This window comes from Nicotiana sylvestris, chromosome 12, assembly GCF_000393655.2.
Source record: "Nicotiana sylvestris chromosome 12, ASM39365v2, whole genome shotgun sequence".
NCBI lineage: Eukaryota > Viridiplantae > Streptophyta > Magnoliopsida > Solanales > Solanaceae > Nicotiana > Nicotiana sylvestris.
The window spans coordinates 138,496,812-138,516,938 of record NC_091068.1 but is presented as its reverse complement, the minus strand read 5'-3'; the positions used below and the strand labels follow the sequence as shown (position 1 = coordinate 138,516,938).

At 43.3% G+C, this 20,127-nt stretch overlaps 2 protein-coding genes across 2 annotated transcripts; both read left to right on the top strand.

The window, feature by feature from the left end:
- Positions 1–4,935: 4,935 nt before the first annotated feature.
- On the top strand, positions 4,936–5,796 carry LOC138883829 (uncharacterized). The gene has a single exon (XM_070164543.1). The coding sequence runs from the start codon at positions 4,936–4,938 to the stop codon at positions 5,794–5,796; it is 861 nt and encodes a 286-aa protein (XP_070020644.1).
- A 491-nt stretch (positions 5,797–6,287) lies between these two features.
- On the top strand, positions 6,288–6,971 carry LOC138883828 (uncharacterized). Its single transcript, XM_070164542.1, has 2 exons — positions 6,288–6,533; positions 6,783–6,971. Exons 1-2 carry the CDS (start codon positions 6,288–6,290, stop codon positions 6,969–6,971), a joined length of 435 nt encoding a protein of 144 aa, XP_070020643.1.
- Positions 6,972–20,127: the final 13,156 nt, after the last annotated feature.

Genomic DNA, 20,127 nt, shown 5'->3' with positions numbered 1-20,127 from the left:
CTTCACTACTACTTTCAGCGGCGCATCTTTTGAGGATCCCCAGGATTATCTATACAACTGTCATGAGGTTCTCAGGAACATGGGGATAGTTGAGACCAATGGGATCGATTTTGCTACTTTTCGCTTATCTGGATCTGCCAAGACTTGGTGGAGAGATTATTGCTTAGTTAGACCAGCCGGATCGCCAACCTTAACTTGGGAGCAGTTTACACAACTATTTCTGGAGAAGTTTCTCCCCATCACTCAGAGAGAGGCCTATCGGAGGCAGTTTGAGCATCTCCAGCAGGGTTCTATGACTGTTACCCAGTATGAGACTAGATTCATCGACTTGACTCGTCATGCCCTTATCATACTTCCCACAGAGAGAGAGAGAGAGAGAGAGAGGGTGAGGAGGTTCATTGATGGTCTTATTCAGCCGATTTGTCTTCAGATGGCTAGGGATACTTGGAGTGAGATTTCTTTCCAGGAGGCGGCCAATGCGGCCCGGAGAGTTGAGATGGTTCTGTCACAGGGAGGTGGTCATGGGTTGGACAAGAGGCCCCGTCATTCAGGCTGATTCAGTGGTACCTCGTCTGGAGGTAGGGATTCATATGGTAGAGGCCATCCTCCCAGGCCTTTTCAGTCAGCACTTCAGGTTTCTCACGGTGCTTCAGGTGGCTGTGGTTCTCAGATGCATTATGTCCTACAGTGCACCACCAGCTCCTATCAGTGCACCGCCACTTCAGAGTTTCCGGGGTGGTCATTCAGGTTTAAAAGGTCAGCAGTCTTAGTAACCAAGGGCTTGTTACACTTGTGGTGATGTGAGCCACATTGCTAGGTTTTGCCCTCGAGCATCGAGTAGCTCTCAGTACGGGTTCCCGTTCCATGATTCAGGCACTAGGTGTTCCACAACCCGCCCAGCCAGCTAGAGATGGGGGTAGAGGTTCTAGAGGTGGAGGTAGAGGTATTAGAGGTGGAGCTCAGGGCACTAAAGGTGGAGGCCAGCCAGCAGTAGGCCGTCCCAGAGATGTGGTTCAGGGTGGTGGGGCCCGGCCCCGATGTTATGCCCTTCTAGCCAAGCCCGAGGCTGAGGCTTCAGATGCAGTTATTACAGGTACGGTTCTGGTTTGTGATAGAGATGCTTCAGTGTTATTTGATCCAGGGTCTACATACTCGTATGTGTCATCTTATTTTGCACCGTATCTGGTCATGCCTAGTGATTTTTTGAGTGCTCCTGTTTATGTGTCTACACCGGTGGGTGATTCTATTATGGTAGATTGAGTCCATCATTCATGTATAGTTGTGATTGGAGGTCTTGAGACTCGTATAGATTTGCTTTTTCTGGACATGGTTGATTTCGATGTCATATTAGGGATGGACTGGTTGTCACCTTACCATGCTATCTTAGACTGTCATGCCAAGACTGTGACCTTAGCCTTACCGGGTTTGCCTCAATTGGAGTGGAGAGATACTCCTGGTCATTCTACCCGTAGTGTTATCTCTTATATGAAGGCTTAGTGTATGGTCGAGAAGGGGTGTTTGGCCTATTTGGAATATGTTCGTGATTCCAGTGCTGAGGTTCCCTCTATTGATTTTGTGCCCATTGTTCATGAGTTTCTTGAGGTTTTCCCTTCGGACCCGCCGGGTATGCCACTAGATAGGGATATTGATTTTTGCATTGATTTGGCTCCGGGCACTCAGCCAATTTCTATCCCGATGTATCGTATGGCCCTGATAACTAGGGATTTTGATACATTTTATACTCCTTCTTGCTTTAGTTTTGATTAGAAATTTATACAAAATAGTCCCAAAAGGCTCACAAGTGTGCTTGATTGCAGGTTTGATCAATAAAGTGACAAGATGTCAAAGATTAGCTCAAAAGGAGTGAAACTTGCACAAGTACCAAGACAAGACAAAGCTCAGGCAAAACAGGCCCAATGCGGCCGCACACCATTTTGTGCGGTCTGCACAAGTGAGGTTTAGAGAAGGTGATTTCCAGGCCAATATGCAATGCAGCCGCATGAGATTTAATGCGGTCCACACTGAAGGCACTGCGGCCACACTCGATTTAGTGCGGTCCGCAGAACCAAAGATCAGAGAGTTGCCACTTTTGGAGATTGAAGTCAATGCGGTCCGCACTCCATTTCATGCGGACCACACTAGAAGCCATTGCGATCGCAGTCCATTCTGTACGGTCCGCATTGCCCGAGTTCAGAGAGCTGTATTCTCAAGTTCAGAGCTCTAGTGCGGCCACACGTGATTTTGAGGTCCGCACTAACCCCGCAGGGTTATTTTTGTCCAGATTTTTTAGCTTAGTATAAATAGCTTATTTTCCCATTTTTAGGTCATCAGATAGTTTGAGAAAAGAGATGCGCTCGTGGGTTCGAAGTCTTTAGATGTTTTGGGCAATTTTATCTACATTTCAACATTGAATCTTTCTTAGTAATTAATTAATATGAGTTTTTCTTCTTATGTTTCTTTGTTTTCTTCTTCAATTATGAGTAGCTAGACCCATAAGCTAGGGTTGTGGCTCAACCCTAGTGTGGGTAATTGATGGGTCTTGTGTTTTAGGGCTATATTGATTATGAGTGTTTGATATTTGGGCGCTAATTTCATGGTTAATTGCTGAATTAGTGGTTGCAAACACTAGTTTGAATTTAGTTGATTTTGGCTCTTCTTGAGAAAGAGAGCTTAAGTCTCTGAGATTGGTCCAACAAGGAATTGGGGCGTACTCAAGAGATTGATAGCCCCAATTAAAGGGTTAAACCTAGATAGCAATACCCGACTTGAACCTTGATTGTTTGTGCAAATTGCATACCCAATTGGTCTTGAGAAAGTCAATTCGGGCAAAATCACTTGAACCACCGAGAGGTGTAGAGTGAGTAGAATAGTGCAATGGTTATATCATACTCCCCAAATATGTCAATCATACCTTAGACTCAAGTATCCGTCAATTAACCACCTAGGCGAAAGTCACTACCCTAGTGCCTTTTAATCATTTGAAACAACTCACAATAGTTAATCTTAGCTTACTTTAGTTTAATTGAGCATAGTAGTTGATAAACTTAGAAGATAATCAAAAACCCAAAAATGTTTAGAAGTGCAATTTGGAACACATACACAACTCTCGATTAGATAGAAATCCGACTCCAACTTCTAGCTCCATGTGGAAGTCAATCCCGACCCTAAATCGGTAAAAGCTGTTTCGACCCTCTCTTGCTACACAATAGTTGTGCAAGGTTGGACTCGATCACTTTTTGGCGCTGTTGTCGGGGAGCTAACGGTTTTGGCTATCTATCTAACTAGTTTTGTGTATTGTTCTTTTTCCTTCTTTGTTACTAATTTGTTTGTGTCACAACTTAGGTACCAAATGGCAAACAATGCCAATGACCCTCTTGGAAATGTGATTGCGGGGGAGGAGGTAGATGATGTCGGAGAAGATGAGGTGCCTCTTGTACCTCAAGGACAACGTAGAGGACGAAATGCCAATGCTAATCCCAATGGTGATATTCCAGACCCTCCTCTGCCACCTCCAAGAGTGGCTTCGAGAGTGCTCCCGAACCAAGGCTATGCAAGTGCTATTGTCCCACCCCGAATCCGGGCGAGCGATTTTCAAAGAACTAATGTGATATTGACATTGCTAGAGCAACTTGGGTATTTCACGGCACTGCAAATCAAAATGCTTACAAACAACTCAAGGGGTTCGTGGATACATGTTGGGGAGCAAGCAAACTAATGTGTCCGAGGATGCTCTCCGGTTGAGACTCTTCCCATTCTCACTTAGAGGGAAGGCATTGGATTGGCTCGAACGACTTCCCAACCATTCCATCACTACTTGGGATGAGTTGGCGGACAAGTTCATTGCAAAATATTTCTCACCGAGACATATGGCGGCATTGAGAGATGAGATATTGGCTTTCAAGCAAGAGCCCACGGAACCTCTACATGAGATTTGGGAGCATTATAGAACAATGGTGAAGGAATGCCCCAACAATGATATGATCGAGGCGATGATCCAACAGACTTTCTACCGGGGTATTAACACCACAAACCAATGCATAGTGAACCAACTTGTTGGGGGCAACTTTAGTCATGTGACATTCTTGACGAGATGGCCGACACTTCTTCCGCTTGCCAAAGTAGAGCCAATGTGCCCCAAGGTGACCCCACGGCCACTCATTTGAGAAGGAATTACATGATCATGGGCAGGCTATAGCTGAGCTGACAACTACCATGAACCAATTGGCAAAGGCACAGTTGCAACAAGTTCAAAATCCTTTCCAGGTGAATGTTATAGAGGGTGTCAATATGCTTGTCAACAAAAGAAGGCAAAGAGGGAAACAACACCAAGGGAATTCGAAACAATTTGACAATGACTTTGGTGTATTTCAAGATGATAGTTATGATGGACAAAATGAAAAGGTACAATATGTGAATAATTATCAAGGCCAGAGGGGCAACTCTTCTAACCAACAACAATGGTGACCCCAAGGCAATTGGGGCAATCAACAACAAGGTAATGGTAATTGGGGGAACAACAACCAAAACAACAACTGGGGCAATCAGAACAACAACCAAAGCAATCAAGGAAATTGGAATGGTAACAACAACAATTGGGGTGACAACAATAATCAGGGTGGTTGGAACAATGACAACCAAGGCAACCAGGGGCAAGGCTTTCAAAGGCCCCCAATGTACCAACAACCGAACAATCCACCTCCATTTCCATCCCAAGGTCCTAGTTCTTCGGGCAATGATATGGGGAGAATTGAAATGATGTTCGAACAAATGATGAAGAAGAATGCGGATTATGATGCATAGTTGGCTTCCCACAATACCTCTATCAAAAACTTGGAGGTGCAATTAGGACAAATCTCACAGTCTTTGAATACTCTCCCTAAGGGTGCTCTACTAAGTGATAAGGTAGTAAACCCAAAGGGTGAGAACAACCATGTTATGGCGGTAACAACAAGAAGTGGGAGATGCGGTGATGTGAATGCCTCCAAACAAAAGCAAGTTTTGGATAAGGGTGTTGAGTTGCGAGAAGATGAAGTTCCTTTGGTAGTTGAAGATGTGGTTAAGAATAATGGGAACGAGAAAGTGAGGATCGACATTCAAGAGGCCGAGGTGGAAACTCAAGATGATGTGAACCCGTCTAGGGAACACGTAGTAGACATGCCGGAGCCGGTTGTGCCTAAAGCCAAGGCACCTTTGCCAAGGCCACCTCCGCCTTATCCTCAGAGACTCGCAAAGCAGAAAAATGAAAATCAGTTCAAAAAGTTCATTGACATGATGAAGAGCCTATCTATCAATGTGCATTTGGTGGAGGCGTTTGAACAAATGCCGGGATATGCCAAATTTATGAAGGACTTGGTGACAAAAAAGCGGTCTATGGAATGTGAAACTATCAAGATGACTCACCAAGTTAGTGCTATAGTGCATTCAATGGCCCCGAAACTTGAAGAGCCTGGTGCTTTCACCATCCCTTGCACCATTGGGAGTGCGAACTTTGCTAAGGCCCTATGTGATTTGGGGGCTAGTATCAATTTGATTCCCTACTCAATCTTCAAGACTTTGGGTATTAGGCAACCTAGGGCGACTTCCATGAGATTACAAATAGCGAATCGATCGATGAAGAGACCATTGGGTATTATTGATGATGTGCTTGTCCGGGTGGACAAATTTATCTTGCCAACTGACTTTGTAATTTTGGACTGTGAAGTGGATTATAAAGTCCCAATCATATTGGGGAGGCCGTTCCTTGCAACAGGGAAGGCCTTGGTTGATGTGGAAGCATGGAACTCACCTTCCGAGTAGGAGATGAAAAGGTCATCTTTCATGTTTGCAAGTCAATGAAGCAGCCCAATAGTATCGAGGTGTGCTCGTTTATAGACCTTATCACAGCTGTGATAGTAGATAACACCAGTGCTATGATCAATGTGGAGGATCCTCTTGAGGCCGCACTATTGAATCTTGATGTCAACAAGGATGCAAGCCAGGTGGAGTGCGTGAATGCTTTACATGTGATGGGCTCTTATTCTTATGAGCCTAGAAAACTATCTCTAGACCTTGAAAACCGAAAAACTCCACCAACAAAACCTTCAATTGAGGAGCCTCTGGTGTTGGAGTTGAAACCACTACCTCCACACCTCATGTATGAGTTCTTAGGCTCAAATTCTACTTTGCCAGTTATTCTTTCTTCTCGCCTTACTAAGATGCAGGTTGATGCCACATTGGCGGTGCTTCAAAAGCAGAAAAAGGAAATTGGATGGACTCTACCTGATATTGGGGGAATAAGATAATTCTGTATGCACAAGATTATCTTGGAAGATGATGCAAAGCCTTCCTTGGAGCATCAAAGAAGATTGAACGAGGCAATGCAAGAAGTTGTAAAAAAGGAGGTGATCAAGTGGTTGGATGCTGGGGTTGTGTACCCCATCTCTGACAGCTCGTGGACTTTGCCGGTGCAATGTGTACCAAAGAAGGGTGGCATGACCATGGTTACAAATTCTCAGAATGAGTTGATTCCTACCAGAACTGTCACTGGTTGGAGGGTATGCATGGACTACCACAAGTTGAATAAAGTGACCCGCAAGGATCACTTTCCTTTGTCCTTCCTTGATTAGATGTTAGACCGACTTGCTGGGCGTGCCTTCTACCATTTCTTGTATGGATACTCTGGGTACAACCAAATCTTGATTGCTCCGGAAGACCAAGAAAAGACTACATTCACTTGTCCATATGGCACCTTTGCCTTTTCTCGTCTGCCTTTTGGGTTGTGTAATGCATCGGCTATATTTCAGCGGTGTATGATGGCCATTTTCACTGATATGGTGGAAGACATTTTGGAGGTGTTCATGGACGACTTTAGTATTGTGGGAGATTCATTTGATGAGTGCTTGAAGAATCTTGATAGAGTTTTGGCCCGATGTGAAGAAACCAATCTTGTTCTCAATTGGGAGAAATGCCACTTAATGTGGAAGAGGGGATAGTTCTTGGGCATAAAATTTCAAAGCATGGTATTGAGGTAGACAAAGCAAAGATCGATGTAATTTCAAGGCTCCCTCCCCTACCTCTGTCAAGGGAGTTAGAAGTTTTCTTGGGCATGCGGGGTTCTACCGGAGATTCATTAAAGATTTTTTAAAGGTAGTGAATCCTCTGTGCAAGCTATTGGAAAAAGATGCCAAGTTTGCGTTTGATGACAAATGTCTGCAAGCCTTTGAACTTCTCAAGCATAAGTTTACCACCACTCCTATCATTACCGCACCTAATTGGAGATTGCCCTTTGAGCTCATGTGTGATGCTAGCGATGTTGCGGTTGGGGCGGTTTTGGGTCAACGTGTGAACAAAATGTTTCATCCGGTGTACTATGCGAGCAAGACAATGAATGATGCTCAAGTGAACTACACAGTGATCGAGAAGGAGCTTTTGGCTATTGTGTTCGCAATGGAAAATTCCGGTCATAACTCATAGGTGCTAAGATTATTATTCATACCGACCATGCCGCACTCCGGTACTTGATGACGAAGAAAGATTCCAAAGCTAGACTGATGCGATGGGTCTTGTTACTTCAAGAGTTTGATTTAGAGATTGTGGACCGGAAGGTAGTGATAACCAAGTGGTGGACCACTTGTCCTGTTTGGCGGAGGAGGGGAGGCCTCGTGATGGCCTAGAGATCAATGACTTATTTCTCAACGAACAACTCCTTTCGGTATCGGTGAATGATATGTCATGGTTTGCCGATGTTGCTAATTTAGACTGATATAATCCGGTGTGAGCTCTCTTTTAACCAAAGGAAGAAGGTCAAACGGGATAGTTTGGATTTCTATTGGGATGAACCGTACTTTTTCAAGATTTGCACGAATGGTGTGATTCGAAGGTGTGTCCCGGAGGAGGAACAATTAAGTATCTTAGAGGCTTGCCATTCCTCACCCTATGGTGGCCATCATGGTGGGGTGAGGACAGGTCGCAACCTACCGTGCACTACTATTGAGTAGAGAGAGAGGGTCGAAACAGCTTTTACCCGATTTAGGGTCGGGAACGATTTCCACAGAGAGCTAGAAGTTGGAGTCGAGTATCTATCTAATCAAGAGCTGTCTATGTGTTCCAAATTACACTTCTAAACATTTTTGGGTTTTTAGATTAACTTCTAATTTTATCAACTACTATGCTCAATTAAGCTAAGAATAACTATTGCGAGTTGTATCAAATGATTAAAAGGCACTAGGGTAGTGACTTTCGCCTAGGTGGTCAATTGATGGATACTTGAGTCTAAGGCATGATTGACATATTTGGGGAGTATGATATAACCGTTACACGATTTTACCCACTCTATACCTCTTGGTGGTTTGAATGATTTTGCCCGAATTGACTTTCTCAAGACCAATTGGGTATGCAAATTTGCACAAGCAACAAAGATTCAAGTCGGGTATTACTATCTCTAGGTTTAACCTTTTAATTGGGGCTATCAATCTCTTGAGTACGCCCCAATTCATTGTTGGACCAATTTCAGAGACTTAGCTCTCTTTCTTAAGAAGAGCCAAAATCAACTAAACACAAACTAGTGTTTGCAACCACTAATTCAACAATTAACCATGAAATTGGCCCAAATATCAAACATCCATAATCAATCTAGCCCTAAAACACAAGATCCATCAATTACCCATACTAGGGTTGAGCCACAACCCTAGCTTATGGGTCTAGCTACTCATAATTGAAGAAGAAAACAAAGAAATAGATGAAGAACAACTCATATTAATTAATTACTAAGATAAATAAGAAGATTCAATGTTGAAATGTAGATAAAATTGCCCAAAATAGCTAGGGAATTCGAATCCACGAGCGCAACTCAGTACTTAAAATATCTGATGACCTAAAAATGAAAAAAATAGCTATTTATACGAAACTGAAAAATCTGGACAAAAATACCCCTGCAGGGTTAGTGCGGACCGCACAAAATGGAGTGCAGCCTCACTAGGGAATCTGATCTTGAGAATATAGCTCTTTGAACTTGGGCAATACGGACCACACAGAATGGACTGCGGCCGTAGAGGTTTCTAGTGCGGTCCGCATAAAATGGAGTGCGGACCGCATTGGCTGGAAACTTCAAAATTGGCATCTCTCTGATTCAATTCTTGGGTCTGCGAACCGCACTAAATCAAGTGCGGCCGCATTAACTCCAGTGCGGACCATATTAAATCTCTTGCGGCCGCATTGCTTGGTGGCCTGAAAATCAACATCTTGAATCTCCTTGTGCGGACCGCACAGAATGATATGCGGTCGCACTGGGCCTGCTTTGCTTGAGCTTTGTCTTGTCTTGATACTTGAGCAAGTTTCCTTCCTTTTGAGCTGATCTTTGAAATCTTGTCACCTTGTTGATCAAACCTGCAATCAGGCACAACTTGTGAGTCTTTGGGACTATTTCATACACATTTCTAGTCAAAACTTAAGCAAGAATGAGTATACAATATATCAAAATCCCTAGTTATCAACTCCCCCAAACTTAAGCTTTGCTTGTACTCAAGTAAACAAAATAAGACCCACCCCTTAAGAGAATATCCAAGAAAATTCAGTTGTCCTAAAGTGACATCATCTAGCATCAATTGGGACTAACGACTGCCCTTAATACAAATGAATCATTAACAACATTTACTCCTTAAAACATCATGGATTAAGTGCGACACAAGAGCATCAAGAGTTGACTCAACACATCAAAGAACTCTTTCTATTACTTCAGTCATTGTGGAACCCAAACTCACACATCCTCAACTCTCCCTAAGCAAACCTCACCTTTATAATAGTAACACTCAGAACGAGGTTAACGGAAAATCATTCATCTCTCTCAAGAAAAAGTCACAAGTCCGGTTCTAAGTACCATATGCTTGCCCCTTATGTGAGTCACCACTAATGTAAGTTTCATTCAACTAGAGATCATATAGGGCTTTTGTGGGGACATAGTGAAGACTTTTGGTTCAGGGTAGGAAATGTTTGGTCTAAGTAGGTTCCATCTTCCCTTAAGCACTTCTTTTGCTTACTTTGGCACACATTCACTTGACTCTTTGAGTTATTTCACTTGTTTCCAAGGGGTTAGAGAGACACACTGTCACTCTTTCTTGTTCATTTCACATTTTTCTCCTTTTTCAACTTTCAACACCTTTCATTCTTTACTTTTCTTGAATCCCTTTTTATTCTCTAACACGTTGATCATTTTTTGTGTCTTTTTGACTTTCATTCTTTTTCATTGCCTTTCCTTTTCTTCATTTTGTACCTTTTTACCACTTTGATGCAATCCTTGTCTCTCCCTCCAAACTTATACTTTTGCCATGTGCTAAGGAAAGATCGAGTGCCATGAGAGGGTATCTTTTAGAACGAGTATAGGCTTGTATCATGGTTCTTGAAGGAAAAAGGTCTACGGCTCAAAAGGGTTGACTAGGGATCTTATCATTGGTAGGTTATGGAAGTGTTCAAGCTATCATTTGGATCAAGGAGAGCCTATAATCATGTCTCAAGTCAAAATTCGCTTAGGATTTCGCCTCAACAAACATTCAGGGCAAGTTCTAGACCAATGGCTCAGGACTTGGACTTGCAATGCATTTACTCACCACACAAACTAAGGGATTGCTAAAGACATAGAGTCGGGGCCCCACAATGACCTTAGATACGATTTGAGTACACAATGGTCCCGAAAAACCACTTGATGATTATCGTTCAACACAAGAGTCTCAAGGTCACGACTTTCACCATCCTAAACACAATAATTTGTTTTTGACCATAAGATCAAAGGCAAATATGCTAGGCCCAAGTGAAGCTTTGCTTGAGGAACCCTTAACCACTAACTACTAAAAACAAAAGAAAAACAGACTCAAACCCTTAAGAAGGTTGTCACGCCATCCATTATTGGGAAGAGCCACCCAGTTCACACAAACTCCACCTTTGGAAAGAACCCTGGCATTAAGAAAATCAAAGGCTTATTTCAAACTTTCAAAACAAGAAGCTACGAACATAATTAAAAAGCTACGGAAAGAAAAAATTGCGGAAAGTAAAATGAATATATACAAGAGGGGATTTGTCGAATATACAATAGATGGGATGAATATGTACAATGTAACATAACTTTATATACAGACCCAAAGTAAAATAAAAGTGCGAGAAATGTAACGAAATGTTAAAATTATATACAAACCAAAGATGAAAATAAGGAAAGCGTAAAAAGTATCAAATATATACAATCATCCAAATGTAGAGTCTACCCCCTCAAATGAAATCTAGCATTGTCCCCAATGCCAACTAAACTAAATAAGCACAAAAATGAAAGAGAAAAGGATATAGGAACTCCGTATGGCGCAAATATGTCAATCATGCCTTAGACTCAAGTATCCATTAATTGACCACCTAGGCGAAAGTCACTACCCTAGTGCCTTTTAATCATTCGATATAACTCGCAATAGTTAATCTTAGCTTACTTTAGCTTAATTGAGCATAGTAATTGATAAAATTAGAAGTTAATCTAAAATCCCAAAAATGTTTAGAAGTGTAATTTGGAACACATACACAGCTCTTGATTAGATAGATACCCAACTCCAACTTCTAGCTCTCTATGGAAATCGATCCCGACCCTAAATCGGGTAAAAGTTGTTTCGACCCTCTCTCGCTACTCAATAGTAGTGCAGGGTAGGTTACGACCACATTTTGGCGTCATTGCCGGGGAGCTAACGGTTTTGGCTATCTATCTAACTAGTCGTGTGTATTGTTTTTCTTTCCTTCTTTGTTACTAATTTGTTTGTATCACAACTCAGGTACCAAATGGCAAACAATTCCAATGACTCTCTTGGAAATGTGATTGCGGGGGAGGAGGTAGATGATGTCGGCGAAGATGAGGTGCCTCTTGTACCTCAAGGACAACGTAGAGGCTGCAATGCCAATGCTAATCTTAATGGTGAAATTCCAGACCCTCCTCTGCCACCTCCAAGAGAGGCTCCTAGAGTGCTTCCGAACCAAGACTATGCAAGTGCTATTGTCACACCCCGAATCTGGGCGGTCAATTTTCAAATAACCAATGTGATGTTGACATTGCTCGAGCAGCGTGGGTATTTCACAGGCGCTGCAAATCAAAAAGCTTATAAACATCTCAAGGGGTTCGTGGATACATGTTGGGGGAGAAAGCAAACTAATGTGTCTAAGGATGCTCTCTGGTTTGAGACTCTTCCCATTCTCACTTAGATGGAAGGCATTAGATTGGTTCGAACGACTTCCCAACCATTCAATCACTACTTGGGATGAGTTGGCAGACAAGTCATTGCAAAATTTTTCTCACCGGGACATATGGCGGCATTGAGGGATGAGATATTGTCTTTTAAGCAAGAGCCCACAGAAGCTTTGCATGAGATTTGGGAGCGTTATAGAACAATGGTGAAGGAATGCCCCAACAATGATATGACCAAGGCGATGATCTAACAGACTTTTTACCGGGGTATTAACACCAGAAACAAATGCATAGTGAACCAACTTGCTGGGGGAAACTTTATGAAGATGTCGTATGATGAGGCATGTGACATTCTTGACGATATGGCCGACACTTCTTCCGCTTGGCAAAGTAGAGCCAATGTGCCACAAGGTGACCCCACGGTCACCAATTTGCATAAGGAGTTACATGATCATGGTCAAGCTATAGCTGAGCTGACAACTACTACGAACCAATTGGAAAAGGCACAGTTGCAACAAGTTCAAAACCCTCGCCAAGTGAATGCCATGGAGGGTGTCAATATGCTTGTCAACAAAACAAGGCAAATAGGGCAATAGAACCACGAGAATTCTGAGCAATTTGATAATGAGTGTGGTGGTTTTCAAAATGATGGTTATGATGAACAAAGCGAAGAGGTATAATATGTGAATAATTGTCAAGGCCAGAGGGGCAACTCTTCTAACCAACAACAATGGCGACCCCAAGGCAATTGGGGCAATCAATAACAATGCAATGGTAATTGGGGGAACAACAACCAAAATAACAACTGCAGCAATCAGAACAACAACCAAAGCAATCAAGGAAACTGGAATAGTAACAACAACAATTGGGGTGGCAACAATAATCAGGGTGGTTGGAACAATGGCAACAATGGCAACCAAGGCAACCGGGGGCAAGGCATTAAAAGGCCTCCAATGTACCAACAATCGAACAATTCGCCTCCATTTCCATCCCAGGGTCCTAGTTCTTCGAGCAATGATATGGAAAGAATTGAAATGATGTTCGAACAACTGATGAAGAAGAATGCGGATTCTGATGCACAGTTGGTTTCCCGCAATACCTCTATCAAAAACTTGGAGGTGCAGTTAGGCTAAATCTCACAGTCTTTGAAGACTCACCCTAAGGGTGCTCTACCAAGTGATACTGTAGTGAACCCGAAGGGTGGGAACAATTATGTTATGGCAGTAACAACAAGAAGTGGGAGAGGCGGTGATGCGAATGCCTCCAAACAAAATCAAGTTGTGGATGATGATGTTAGGTTGCAAGAAGATGTAGTTCCTTTGGTAGTTGAAGATGTGGTTGAGAACAATGTGAAAGAGGAAGTGAGGATCGACATTCATGAGGCCGAGGCAGAAACTCAAGATGACGTGAACCCGTCTAGGGAACACGTAATAGACATGCCTGAGCCGGTTGTGCCCAAAGCCAAGGCATCTTTTACTAGGCCACCTCTGCCTTATCCTCAAAGGCTCACAAAGCAGAAGAATGAAAATCAGTTCAAAAAGTTCATTGACATGATGAAAATCCTTTCTATCAATGTGCCTTTGGTGGAGGCTCTTGAACAAATGTCGGGATATGCCAAATTTATGAAGGACGTGGTGACAAAGAAGAGGTCTATGGATTGTGAAACAATAAAAATGACTCACCAAGTTAGTGCTATAGTGCATTCAATGGCCCCGAAACTTGAAGATTCCGACACTTTCACCATCCCTTGCACTATTGGGAGTACGGATTTTGCCAAGGCCCTATGTGATTTGGGGGCTAGTATCAATTTGATGCCTTACTCAATCTTCAAGACTTTGGATATTGGGCAACCTAGGCCGACGTCCATGAGGTTACAAATGGGGAATAGATCGATGAAGTGACCATTGGGCATTATTGATGATGTGCTTGTCCGGGTGGACAAATTTATCTTGCCAGCTGACTTTGTCATTTGGACTGTGAAATAGATTATGTAGTCCCAATCATACTGGGTAGGCCTTTCCTTGCAACAAGGAAGACATTGGTTTATGTGGAAGTAGGGGAACTCACCTTCCTGGTGGGAGATGAAAAGATCGTCTTTCATGTTTGCAAGTCTATGAAGTAGCCCAATAGTACCGAGGTGTGCTCGTTTGAAGACCTTGTCACAACTGTGATAGTGGATGACACCAGTGCTATGATCAACGTGGAGGATCCCCTTGAGGCCGTCATATTGAATCTTGAAGTCAACGAGGATATAAGTCGGGTGTAGTGCATGAATGTTTTACATGGGATGGGATTTTATTCTTATGAGCTTACAAAACTGTTTCTGGACCTTGAAAACCGGAAAACTCCATAGACAAAACCTTCGATTGAGGAGCCTCCGGTGTTGGAGTTGAAACCACTGCCTCCACACCTCAAGTATGAGTTCTTATGCTCAAATTCTACTTTGCCAGATATTCTTTCTTCCTACCTAACTAACATGCTGGTTGATGCCACATTGGCGGTGCTTCAAAAGCGGAAAAAGGCAATTAGATGGACTTTAGCTGATATTCGGGGAATAAGCCCCGCATTCTGCATGCACAAGATTATCTTGGAAGATGATGCAAAGCCTTCCTTGGAGCATCAAAGAAGATTAAATGAAGCAATGTAAAAAGTGGTAAAAAAGGAGGTGATCAAGTGGTTGGATGTCGGGGTTGTGTACCCCATCTCTGATAGCTCGTGAACTTCTCCGGTGCATTGTGTACCGAAGAAGGGTGGCATGATCGTGGTTGCAAATTCCTAGAATGAGTTGATTTCTACCAGAATCGTTACCGATTAGAGGGTTTGCATGGACTACCGCAAGTTGAATAAAGTGACCCGCAAGGATCACTTTCCTTTTCCCTTCCTTGATCAGATGCTAGACCGACTTGCTGGGCATGGCTTCTACTGTTTCTTGGATGGATACTCTACGTACAACCAAATCTTGATTGCTCCGGAAGACCAAGAAAAGACCACATTCACTTGTCCATATGGCACCTTTGCCTTTTCTCGTATGCCTTTTGGGTTTTGTGATGCACCGTCTACATTTCAGCGGTATATGATGGCCATTTTCACCGATATGGTGGAATACATTTTGGAGGTGTTCATGGAATACTTTAGTGTTGTGGGGGATTCATTTGATGAGTGCTTGAAGAATCTTGATAGAGTTTTGGCCCATTGTAAAGAAACCATTTTTGTTCTCAATTTGGAGAAATGCCACTTTATGGTGGAAGAAGGAAAAGTTCTTGGGCATAGAATCTCGAAGCATGGTATTGAGGTAGATAAAGCAAAGATCGATGTGATTTCAAGGCTCCCTCCCCTACCTCTGTCAAGGGAGTTAGAAGTTTTCTTGGGCAGGCATGGTTCTACCGGAGATTCATTAAAGATTTTTCGAAGGTAGTGAATCCCCTAAGCTATTGGAAAAAGATGCCAAGTTCGTGTTTGATGACAAATGTATGCAAGCCTTTGAACTTCTCAAGCATAAGTTGACCACCACTCCTATCATTACCGCACCTAATTGGAGCTTGCCCTTTGAGCTCATGTGTGATGCTAGCGATGTTGCGGTTGGGCCGGTTTTGGGTCAACGTGTGAATAAAATATTTCATCCGGTGTACTATGCAATCAAGACAATGAATGACGCTAAAGTGAACTACACGATGACCGAGAAGGAACTTTTGGCTATTGTGTTCGCAATGAAAACATTTTGGCCGTATTTTATGGGTGCTAAGGTTATTATTCATATCGATCATGCTGCACTCTGGTACTTGATGACGAAGAAAGATTCCAAAGCTAGACTGATGCAATGGATCTTGTTACTTCAAGAGTTTGATTTGGAGATTGTGGACCGGAAAGGTAGTGAGAACCAAGTGGCGGACCACTTTTCCTGCTTGGTGGAGGAGGGGAGGCCTCTTGATGGCCTAGAGATCAATGACTCATTTCCCGACGAACAACTCCTTTCGGTGCCGATGAATGATATGCCATGGTTTGCCGATGTTGCTAATTTCTTTGTGACTAGTATAATCCCGTATGAGCTCTCTTCTAACCAAAAGAAGAAGCTCAAATAGGATAGTTTGGATATCTGTTGGGATGAACCGTACATGTTCAAGATTTGCAGGAATGGTGTGATTCGAAGGTGTGTCCTGGAGGAGGAACAATTGAGTATCTTAAAGGCTTTCCATTCCTCACCCTATGGTGGCCATCACGGTGGGGTGAGGACCGCCTAGAAAGTTCTTAGTTGTGGGTTCCATTGGCCAACGTTGTTCAAAGATGCGGCTGATTTTGTGAAGAGGTGTGACGAATGCCAAAGAGCGGGTGGAATTTCGAAGAAATATGAGATGCCTCTCAATACCATTCTCGAAGTGGATATCTTTGATGTATGGGGCATTGATTTCATGGTCCCATTTGTTAGCTCTTGTGGGAACACTTACATTCTTATGATGGTTGACTATGTCTCAAAGTGGGTTGAAGCCGTGGCTTTGCCTAACAATGAAGCCCTGAGTGTTGTCGCATTTCTCATGAAGAGCATTTTCATAATGTTTGGTACTCCTTGTGCAATTATAAGTGGTGGGGGGTTCCACTTTTGTAATAGATCTTTTGATTCCTTACTTGCAAAATATGGCGTCAATCACAAAGTCTCTACCCCCTATCATCCTCAAGCTAGTGGTCAATTGGAAGTCTCCAACAGGGAAATCAAGAGCATATTGTCAAAAATGGTCAATGCTAATAGGACCAATTGATCAATGAAGGATGACGCTCTATGGGCTTATAAAACGGCTTACAAGACTCCGATTGGTATGTCTCCGTATCGGTTGGTGTTTGGGAAAGCTTGCCATCTACCGGTTGAGTTAGAACACAAGGCCATGTGGGCTTTGAGGAAGCTAAATCTTGAATGGGATATTGCAGCCAATCTTGGTGTGGAGCAGCTTAATGAACTTGATGAATTCAGATTCCATGCCTACTCCAGTTCGTCCTTGTATAAGGACAAGATGAAGTACCTTCATGATAAATATGCTCGTAGCAAGGAGTTCAAAGTGGGTGATTTGGTTCTCTTGTTCAACTCTCGGTAACGTCTGTTCCTGGGAAAGCTTAAATCAAATGGAGTGGACCTTTTGAAGTGGTGTTGGTGGCCCCTTTTGGTGCTCTTGATTTGAAAAACAAAAATGGAGAGGTCTTCAGAGTTAATGGGCACCAGGTCAAGCATTATCTTGGAAAGTTTGATGACAGCCACATGGTGGCGCTTCTTCATCTCAAATGATGTGATGGTAACTTACGTCGTGCCATGACGTTAAATCAGGCGCTTCTTGGGAGGCAACCCATGTGTTTTTTTCTTGTTTTTATTTGATTTTCTTTGTAGTATAGGATTGATTTTTTGGCTACAAGTTGTGAGATGTTACAGGATTGTGTTGATGCAGTGCAGGGCATAGTGGAAAAAATGTTCAGGACTCTGAAGTTGTCAATGCGACTGCACTACATTCTGTGCGGACCGCACTGGTGAAGGGTGAAATGTCGACCTCTTTGAAGTTAGCCACTGCAGCTGCACTACATTTTGTGTAGTCCGCGGTGGACCACTGCGGCCGCATGGCATTTTGTGGACCGCAATGGGTTGCCTGTTTAGATTTGAAAGAGGTTTTGTAGTGCGGACTGCGGTCGATTTTGTGCGGTCCGTACTGGGGTACGTAAGCTAGGCCCCAGAACATTTTCTATAAATAGTCCGTGAGGCCCAACGGTTACACTTTTCGATCTCTTTACTCTCAGACTCACTAAAAGCACTATTCATCATCTTTTCTGCTCATAACTAACTGCTTGGAATTGTTACTCTTCATTTCATCTCACATCTGGTACCATTACCTTCCTTTTAATTGTTCAATTTTGCTAATTTCTTTAAATTTTTGTTTTTCTTGCTTCCCATTATATGCTTCCCGTATTTTCTTCAATTGATTAGGTTAGGTTTGTTAAATTCTTGATTAGAGTAGACTTAGATAGTTAAAAACAATGGGCAAACATGTAGGGACCTTACCTAGGTGAGAAATTTGACTTAAAATCAAAATTCATGGAACCCTAAGTTAGTGTTGCTTCAGGGCACTTAGTGTGGACCGCAGCCAATTTTGTGCGGTCCGCGGTGCCCTTGTGCGGTTTGCGGTAACATTTTGTGCGGACCGCATTACTGATAATCTTGAAGCTGATCTTTGGGCAATGCGGCCGTACTATATTTTGTGCGGTTCGCATTGGTCCCTGTGCAGCCGCATTATTTTTTGTGCGGTTCGCACTGCCTTGATATAAAGAGTGGATAGTCTGCACCCCACCTCTGTGCGGACCGCACTACCATTTTGTGCGGTCCGCATTGACCTCTGTGCGACCACACACCATTTTGTGCGGTCCGCACTGCATACTTTCTGTAACTGTCTACATTTTTTCTGCTACTCTGTTTCTTAACTACTACTACTGATACTAACAAGCTTATTGGATTGTGTTTGTAAACAATGGTGAAACAACGAGGAAAAGGCTCTAAACAACCAGGCAGAGGAGAATCCTCCCAGGGAGAGAAACAGAAAATGATTAGACTGACCCCTCAAGCCCGGCAAAATATTAAAAACACAAGAAAGTTGATAAAAGCAACTGATAGAGCTATTGACATATCGGGGAGTGAGTAGAGCCCTCCCAGGAGATCTCCTCAGACTTCGTGCCAAAGTACGTCCCTGACTGGCCAGAGAGGAACAGGCTAAGAGACATACCTCCAGCATCCCCACTGCCCAAGCGTCAGTAAATGCATCTTCTGGGTCGTCTGAAGGCTCAGCTGAAGGTAGTGGGGAATACTCCACCTCTCTCACGGCTTCATTATCCGTAGAGGGTGTAGTAGGAGATGAGGAGGAAGTAGGAGGAGAAGGAGAAATAGAAGAAGGGGGTGAACCTCAGGTGGGGGTATTGCTAGAACTAGAAAGCCGGAGGTTTGGCAAGACCGATTTGTCAGTGAGGTAGCTTATCACAAGTTTAGGGAATGGTGGCCGGTGAGAAAATTAATCCCGGAGAGGAGTTTTGTAGACAGAGATATATTGTCTCACAACCCCAATGTGCGGAGGCAGTTTAGGGAGATAGTTGGATGGGAGCATTTTCTGGATGAATGTGTAGATGTCAATGAGCACTTGATCAAGCAATTCTACACCATCGTTGCCCACATCAAAAAGGGCTCCAAAGTGACCAAGGTGCGAAACCTGAAGGTGTTGTTTGATGGAAAGATCATTAATGACTATCTTGGCTTTGATGAGGAGGATGAGACATTATATATGGCGAAGATGGAATTGTGCGAGGAGGTCCGTCCATGGTTGGCATAGTATCTGGCAATCCTAGGTACCACCCCCGATTGGTTGGCTGCGGGCGTCAAAATTCTGAGACATAGTTTGAACTTTGAGGCAAGGGGGTGGGAAACATTTGTATGTAGCAGGTTGGACCCCATAACTCATGACAACTCCCTCCCTCTTCACCAGGCAGTTTTGGTGGCTTCGATCATGGCGGGGTACCCAATCAATGTGGGAAATGTTATGTCTAGGATAATCACAATTGTGGGTAGTGAGAATGACAGAAACTACCATTTCCTAAGCTTTTTGACTATGTACTTCATGGACCTAAAAGTTGAAAAGAGGTCATTCAACATCAAGGTCAAAGCGAAGGCTCCATTCTCTTGGTACAGCATGCAGGGGGATGACAACCCCAAGAGCAAGAACTTTAAGGGTACAACTACTGCTCCAACTGGCCAGTCTGAAGAGCCAGTTGTGGTAGTGGCTCCTGCTTAGCCTGCCTCCACCTCCACAGATATCCCTCCTGGCCCATCCACCTCAGTAGATTCGAAGATTCCCTCTTCCCGAGCTTACCCAGTGACAGCCCACCGACTGAGCTAGGCTCTTCTCAGTATCAAGAACTGGATGCAGACTGCGTTA